General features: G+C 34.6%; 1 protein-coding gene across 1 annotated transcript; it reads left to right on the forward strand.

Moving 5' to 3' along the window:
* The first annotated feature begins 1,301 nt into the window (after positions 1-1,301).
* On the forward strand, positions 1,302-2,748 carry LOC25484301 (LOB domain-containing protein 29). The gene is made up of 2 exons (XM_013613076.3): positions 1,302-1,682; positions 1,855-2,748. Exons 1-2 carry the CDS (start codon positions 1,389-1,391, stop codon positions 2,263-2,265), a joined length of 705 nt encoding a protein of 234 aa, XP_013468530.1. The 5' UTR covers positions 1,302-1,388; the 3' UTR covers positions 2,266-2,748.
* Positions 2,749-9,214: the final 6,466 nt, after the last annotated feature.

Raw genomic sequence — 9,214 nt, forward strand, 5'->3', positions numbered from 1 at the left:
CCGTTAAAATATTTTTTTAAAACTAAAATAATTAATTCTGATACTTTGTGGGTACGTATCCGCGAGTATCTGTGAAGTTTCTGTATCCGATACGTGTACGTCTATGCGTTTGGAATATCCAGGCTTCATAGATGGCTATACTTAATATTCCATCCGTCTCAAATTATGTATTATCTTTAAAAAAAATGTCTCAAATTATATGTCTTTTTTATTAGGGTCATGCTAACATGTGCCCTCACCAAAAATAGAAGTATTAATTGAGAAAAATTGATTTTCAACGTTTTAAAAAATAAATTGGCACAATTTTCAAAACTTAATTTTCATACTCTGGGTTCCTTAACATGCACCCTTAGCGTTTCCCTTTTTATAAAACCAATATAACATTTATTATCTTTTCCACCAATATATATACCCTTATTTATTGCATTTCAATCATCTAAATATTCCTCTAATTTAATTTATAAGGGTATTTTAGTAAATTAAATATATTTTACAATTAAAATCAAAATCAGCACTACTAATTATTTTCTTAATAATCACATAAACTCAAAATGGACAATTAATTTGAGACGAAGAGAGTATGAGATTACGCATTGTAATAAAAAAAATGGATTTGGTTAATGATACTCGCTCTCCGTCCCATTATAAATGAGTCTTTTGTTCATTTCACATATATTAATAGTTTTGAGTGTCTTGTTAAGTATTTGTGCATTTTCCATTATCATAAATGCAAAGTAGAATATATTGAAACAGGAGTGATGAAAATAATATTAATTAGAGTTATAATTGGAAAAAAATAATTAATATTGAATTGAAAAGTGAAATGGATAAAATTTTTTGGGACATTATATTTTTATAAATGATTCACTTATTATAGGACGAAGGGAGTAGCTCATTTGTCGTATAAGATGTTTGAATGGAATCTCATTTTTGAGATAAATAAAAAATTGGGAAAAGAACTTTTCATTAAAGTGGCAACCATCTTATAATTGTCTTAAGAAATTTGAACTTCGACATTTAATGTTACAAAGTCAAACTCTTAACATTAGACTAATACCTCGTTGATGAAAGGTGTTTGAATCTTGATATATAGTTTTGGAAAATACTAATTAGTACCTCACGAATCAGATGTAGTAGTATTACATTGAAAGTTCTGTAGTCAATGCACCGGTTAACATGACCTGATGTTTTTTATAAGAAAAAATAATGAACACTGTAGGCCATTAAGGGAACCAAATGTTATTGATTATTCATTATTCTAATCAACCCTTCCTCTTCCTTTGGTGTATATAAAGATGATACTAAATGATTATGACTTGCACAAAGCTTAAGAAAGCAAGAAACAAACCTAAACCCCAAATTAAAGGCCAATAAATTAATCGATTAAGATGGCTGGTTCTAGTTCTGTGTCTTCTGGTTCTCCTTGTGGAGCTTGCAAATTTTTGAGAAGAAAATGTATAAGAGGTTGTGTTTTTGCACCTTATTTTTCTCATGAACAAGGTGCTACACATTTTTCAGCCATTCATAAGGTTTTTGGTGCAAGCAATGTCTCAAAGCTTCTTGCTCATCTCCCTGTAAGTGATCGCTGCGAAGCCGCTGTTACAATCTCTTATGAAGCTCAAGCTAGACTTCAAGATCCTATTTATGGATGTGTTTCACATATTTTTGCCCTACAACAACAGGTTTCTTAATTTCCTTCTCATTATTTTTTTATTATCAAGATTAAAAAATAAGCTATTTAGGAAGCAAGATTAAAAAAACAAGGTTAAAAAATAATTTGTGATTGAAAATTTCAAAGTTAATTTATGCTTGTATACTATCAATTAAAAAGTGCAATTGATTTTGATTTTATAGGTGGTCAGTTTACAAACACAACTGGCTTATCTCAAAGAACAAGCAGCACAAAATTGTCACATTAATGCATCTACCAATGAAAACCCTAATGAAAAATCTAATTCTCTTACTCTCCCTCAAGATCTTCAAACTTGGTTCCATGTGGAAAATTCCAATAATCACCAACTTGGGCAAGAATTTATTACTAATAACTTGTCTAATATTTCCTTAACAACACAATATTATGGGAACAATACTCTCAACATGGATCTAGACCCTATGAGGAATTATGAAAATTCAAGAGTCATTGAAGAAAACACTTCATTTTCTAGCTTTGAGGAAAGTACTTCTAATTCCATGGAAACAAACAGGAGGACATGGGGATTTGATGAAGTTGAGGACCTACATTCAGTGGCTTTTGGATACAGTTGATCAGATTTATGAATCTTAGCTAAAGAATTTGGCGAAACAACTTTATCAATTTTGAAAAATCAGTCGCTAAATCGGTCTCTAAAGCAGTTCTCTAAATAGAGAATTTTTATTAGTGATTTGCTAGCTGCTGCATATTGTGAAGCACATGCACCATAGTCTATTGCCATAAATAAGCTAGCTAGGAAGAATATATATGTTGAAATTATATAATTGGAATGGAATTCCACTCTCCTATTGTTTTGTTTAAGCTAATTAGTTTAATCATGGTAAGTAATAGAATTATTCATGTGTAATTCTTATAGAAGATCACTGAAAATATTGGTTTTCTTACGCGGCTATGTATCATTTTGGTTTCTTCATGGTCATAGAAATTACGCAGCACCGACGCTTTAGATTAATGGTGTTTTCGATGTCTGATATATGTCAGTGTCTGTCGCCTATGCTACACTTACATTCAATATATGGTAGTACTATTTTCTTAAATTAATACTTGTGTGGCAAAGGTTTTAAATGTTTATCTAATTAACGAAATATATTATACTTTGATATCTTAATTAGTTTCATCTCTTAAATACAACAGGTGATTTAGCTCTGAAATATTTGGAATATTACATGGGAATCCCAAAGTAACTGAATGTATCACCAAAATCCCATGTAACAGAAAATTATTTTAACCCTATATAGTATATACTCTTGTTTATCTGAAATAATTATAATCCCTTGAGGAAAAAGTATATATATAGAATTAGAAAGAGTACATGATTGGAGAAGATATATATTCTCTGAATGTTCTTCTGACAAGATAGCTTTTGTGACACATGATTTTGCATTTACCAGATATGATAAGCACGTCTGCACGTGTAAGTTGTTTTTTTAAGGAAAATTATATGAGAATTGCTGTTCCCACATGTGATAAGGCTGTGCCACACCAGTAAAATACGATTTTATCCCCTCGGCAGTTAACTGCCGAGAAATTTGAAATCCGGCTGCAGTTAACTGCCGAGGGAATGTTTCATCAGATGAAACAGCCACCTGCCCCCCTACACACTATTTTCTTCATCAACTTCATTTTCCATCTCCATTCCAATCCAAAAATCCAATATTTTTTCCATCAATCCTTGATCCAAAATCATTCAAGCATCAAGCATAGGAGGTATCAACACACATTTGACGTAAAAAAACAGGTATTGTGCATTTTATTCAATTGATTTTTTTATTATTTTATGGGTATCTACGTGAGTTACGTAGAACCCTGTCATGGGAATCCTCGGCAGTTAACTGCCGAGGAAAACTTCGGTCGTTTAGCGCCGAGGAAAACCTCGGTAGTTAGGTACCGAGGAACTCTTGGTGAAAAATTTCACAACGAAAAAATGGCAGCTACTGCCAAATTTTCAAATTTTTTTTTTGTTTTGTTTTTTTTGTTTTAATTCATTATGGCATTGATGTTTATACATTACTTAGTTGTTAATTCATATTTATGTGTTGTTTAATTATAGTAATGGTAGAGAATGCGAAAGATGTCCCGGGAGAGACAAAACAAAATTTTGTCGAAAATTCCGGAGATGTCAAACCGCCTAATGTTGAAGCGAAAACAAACATAGATGGAGCTTCCGTCCATGTTGAAGCTTCAAAGTATGTTGGCGGCTCCGGTGTACTCCCACTTCAACCCCACGAGGTCGACACGGCTAAGTTTTTTTCAGACGACGTTAAGTCGAAAAATAGAGATGAATTGCTTGAGTGGGTGCGTCAACAAGCAAATAAGGCGGGATTTACAATTGTCACACAAAGATCAAGCTTGATCAATCCAATGTTCCGGCTAGTGTGTGAAAGGAGTGGAACTCACATAGTTCCGAAAAAAAACTGAAGCATGCGAGAACGGGCTCAAGAAAATGCGGTTGCTTATTCATGATTAGTGGATATCAAAGTAAGCAAACAAAGGAATGGGGATTGAACATTCTTAATGGAGTTCACAACCATCCCATGGAGCCGGCTTTAGAAGGACACATTCTTGCCGGTAGATTAAAGGAGGACGACAAGAAGATTGTACGTGACTTGACCAAGAGCAAGATGCTTCCAAGAAATATTTTGATACATTTGAAGAACCAAAGACCACATTGCATGACAAATGTGAAGCAAGTGTACAATGAACGTCAACAAATATGGAAGACAAATAGGGGTGACAAGAAGCCGTTGCAATTTCTAATCTCGAAGTTGGAGGAGCACAACTATACTTAATACTCAAGAACACAACTTGAAAGTAATACTATTGAAGATATTTTTTGGGCTCATCCAACATCCATTAAGTTGTTTAACAATTTTCCAACGGTTTTGGTTATGGACTCCACGTACAAAACCAACATGTATAGGATGCCAATGTTTGAGGTAGTTGGGGTGACTTGAACCGATTTGACATATTCGGTTGGGTTTGGATTTATGACACATGAGAAAGAAGAAAACTTTGTTTGGGTTTTAAAAATGTTGCGTAAACTTCTTTCGTCAAAGATGAATATGCCTAAGGTGATTGTTACCGATAAGGATATGTCTTTGATGAAAGCGGTTGCACATGTTTTTCCGGAAAGTTATGCAATGAATTGTTACTTTCATGTGCAAGCTAATGTTAAACAAAGGTGTGTCTTAGATTGTAAATATTCTTTGGGCTTTAAAAAGAATGGGAAAGAGGTGAGCAATCGCGATGTGGTGAAGAAGATAATGAAGGCATGGAAAGCTATGGTTGAATCGCCCACTCAACAGTTATATGCAAATGCATTAGTGGAGTTCAAAGATTCATGTAGTGATTTCCCAATTTTTGTAGATTATGCCATGACCACCTTGAATGAAGTGAAGGACAAAATTGTGAGGGCATGGACATACCATGTGTTGCATCTAGGTTGCAGGACCACAAACAGGGTCGAATCGGCTCATGCTTTGTTGAAGAAATACTTGGACAATAGTGTGGGTGATTTGGGTACTTGTTGGGAGAAAATACATGACATGTTGTTGCTTCAGTTCACTGCTATACAAACATCATTTGGTCACAGTGTTTGCGTGTTGGAACATAGATTCAAAGATGTCACTTTGTACTCGGGGTTAGGTGGTCATGTGTCTAGATATGCTTTAGACAACATTGCTTTGGAAGAGACACGTTGTAGGGAAACATTGTGCATGGACAATGACATTTGTGGTTGTGTTCAAAGGACATCTTACGACCTACCATGTGCATGCGAAATTGCTACTAAGCTCCTTCAAGAGAAGCCAATTTTATTGGATGAGATATACAACCATTGGCTAAGGTTATCTATGGGCGAAGAAAGTAACAAAGTTGCTTTTTGTGTCGAGGTTGAGTTGAAGGCTATTGTAGAACGTCTAAAGAAAATCCCTTTCCAAATGAAGCTTGAGGTCAAAGAGGGTTTGCGGTAGTTGGCATTTCCTGAAACCACCTTGATGTCTCCACCACCACGAAAAGTAACAACCAAGGGAGCAAAGAAAAAAGTCGACATTGCGAGGTCTAAAGGAAAAATTACATCGACTAGTCGGATCCCTTCTTCTTGGGAGGTTGTTGATTCCCAAAATCCGGATAGCCAACAGTCACCATCACCAACAACATCATTGTATAAAAGGAAAAAAGGTGCTCGTCTTGGTAAAACATCACTTTCCCCACTTCCACCACCTACTCGGTATCCAAAGCCTAAGGCTATCCCGGTTATGCGTCCTATTGATTATATGCCACGCTTCATGGTTCCATTTATTGAAAAAGTGGTGGATGTTATCGGCGATGGACATTGCGGATTCCGGGCTATAGCCGAGTTCAACCGAAAAAAATCATCTCATGATCCCGTACACATCTTATTCAAGAGTTGATAGATCATAGAGATGATTACGTTGAAGTATTTGCGGGTGAGGATCGTTATAACTACATTTTAAACGGATTACATCCTCCCGCAAATACAAAAACTTGTGCACATCTTGTTGATAAGTGGTTGACTTTTCCGGACATGGGACACATTGTTGCTAATTATTACAAAATGTGTGTGGTGGTGTTGACAAATCTTGAAGTTGGAAAGTCGGAATCGTTTTTCCCACTAAGAGGGCCACCACCACCGGGTAATCAAAAAACTCCCATCTTGTGCCTCGGGGTAATTCCAAATCATTTCCTTGAAGAATGGTTGTCCACTACCTCCATCATCTACGGAGTGGCACAATCACAAGAAAGAAGATGCGGTGACTTGGCAAGATGAGTATTTGGATCAACATGAGTTGTTCCGAAAGCTCATGGCTATTGAAAGTGGAAACAAACCGTCCAAACCACAAAAGGAGTCAAACAAAGTGGCGCCTATTTTGTTGGACACTCCCGAAAAACCAAAGCAACAATTTGAAGTTATTGCGGAAGATGAGGAAGATTCTATGTCACTTGATCTTCTCCAATCACTTGGTCTTTAATGAGTGATTTTTTTGTCGGTGTTAGTTTTTTTTTTTGGTAGAAATTACACCGACGTATTTTTTGGGGTCGAAATTGTAACGCCAATTTTTTGTGGCCAATATATAAGTAACATTATGTAATTTATATTGATATATATATATGATAATATGACTTTTATGTGGTAAAACTAGTGCAATACTTATTTATAGCTTATTAATGTTTACGCATTTGATTTATTCGTTATTACATTCCATTTAATTTTGTTCTAATCTATGATTCTTTTCTTAAAGCTTTTTTCAAGTGAGACATGTCTGAGGTTGCACAAATTGAAGGGCGTGTTAGGTACTCCGCGTTTAAAAAGACGGTTAAGGTTATGATAACGCCGACGGACTCTCTTGACAATTTGAAGGCACAACTTAACACTTATTTTGAGCATCTTGGTGAAAATCAATATACACGTCACTTGTTTGGTCAAATGCCATGCATAGACCTAGGAGAAGATAGAGATGAATACGCATGGAAAACAGCAAGCTATATGCCTTTGCTTATTCGCGACGACGGCGACGTCGGATTTATGTTTCGGAATATGGTGGAAGATAATATATTATATATGTATGTTCGTTTCATATGCAATTGCGTTGAATGTAAGTAGGGATTTAATTTAATGATGTGTAATGAGTACTTTAATTATGGACACTTTGTAATGTTTTGATGAATTTCAAACGTTTGTTTAATTTTAACCAAACGTCGGTTTAATTTAATTATGAACAATTGTAAAAGATATTGTACTTATGTTCATTATGTCCGAGTTTCAATCTTGTATGAATTATTTTGCCTTTGGAAATGCTCTGGTTTAATTACAGGTAAAAACTGGCCGAAAAAATGGCTTGGAATTGTTCAGAATTATGCAGAACCCTCTGTCTGCATAATCAGTTTTCCTCGGCAGTTAACTGCAGCCGGATTTCAAATTCCTCGACAGTTAACTGCCGAGGGGGTATTTGGGTAATTTACTTGTGTTTCTCAGCCAAACAACATGTGGGAACAGCAATTCTCAAATTATATAGATAGAAAAATGCTAACTTGTGCCATAAAAGTAAAAGATAAGAATCTAAAAATAGAATTGAAAAATAAATGTTGGATTGAAAAAAAAAAAAAGTTTTTAAGCTTTTAAAATTTTGAATGCACAATTTTTAAGATTAAATTTTTACTTTTAGTACGTAGTTTCTTATTTTGTGCCCTTAAGGCACACATTTGCAAGTTACATCGTATTAGTGGGTATCAACATGTTTATGGTAAAAAGATGTCAAAGTTTGAGTGGAGGAACATACCATCTATTTTCACTTTCATTATCATATTGTGTAGCTCTATGCTCAAAGACATAACCAAAAAATTCATCACTATTTGTTGATGGTAAGGATCATGATAGTTCATTGATACTTGATAGTACGAGAGAGCTTGATCACTTGCATATTGGTTACATGAGTTGAAATAAGGATACGATGAACACGTGGATGAGATTGTTGATTGCTCCGAGAAGAATCATAAATCTCAAAGTCACTAAAACTTTATGCAATACTAAAAGAAGAAGAATCTTCAAGTGAAACATTTTGCTTTCTTTTTCATCTTCTTCCAAAATGTGACTCGCCTCTTCCGCTATCCATTAAGGTAACAATTCATATTTTAGAAATATATAGCGAAGGAAGATTTGAAGGATCAAAAGTTGCTTCTATACTTTAAAGACTTTCAATTCCTTAATTTATCACTCATTCTCAACTTCATGTTTTAATGTGCTAAGACAAATTTGTATTGTATAAGATTTTATACTTAAGTATATTCTTTGTTTTTGCATGGATATAACTAAGTTTACTCCAATTGCTCTTATAATATGTGGCAGAAGTTGTTCGGCCGACAACTTTCGACCAAAAATATCAGTTTTTACTGAAGCCTTAAGCATCACATTTGTTATCATGGTTTTTGGGTGCCAAGCCATTTAATTGGACTTGTACCTTTCGACCGTTGATTTCTCTCTTTTTTCTTGGGAAGGGAAAAATTGAGAAAAAACCCTTAGATTCTAAGTTCGGGGGTCGGTTTTACTACGGGAAGGTGTTAGGCACCCGGAGTAACTATAGTCCTCTATAGGAGCCGTTTTCCTAAGTCGATTTCTACGCTTTATTTTTATTGCCTACTTATTGAAAGAAAAGAAGTTTTATTTGAGTGAAGAATGGGGGTGAGAAGAAGTAGAATTTGATTTTATTTCGGCTTGGATGAGTTTTGACTCATTGCCTACGTACCCTTTTAAGGGATCAAAACCGTTCGTAGTTCTTGCTAAAAAAATTTGTTTTTGTTTTAATTGTTTGATTTTAAGTTTTGAAAATGGTTTTGAAGAAGGAGATTGGGAGGCTTCATGAGCATTAGATTTAGCAAAAAAGTGAGGTTTGATTAGTGATTAGAAAGAAAGTCTAAATGGTTAAGATGAATTGAATTTTCCTTAAGAAAAAGAAAAGAAAAAAAATGAAGTGTTGACTTCATATT

The sequence above is a fragment of the Medicago truncatula genome, chromosome 1, assembly GCF_003473485.1.
Source record: "Medicago truncatula cultivar Jemalong A17 chromosome 1, MtrunA17r5.0-ANR, whole genome shotgun sequence".
NCBI classification, from domain to species: Eukaryota; Viridiplantae; Streptophyta; class Magnoliopsida; order Fabales; family Fabaceae; genus Medicago; species Medicago truncatula.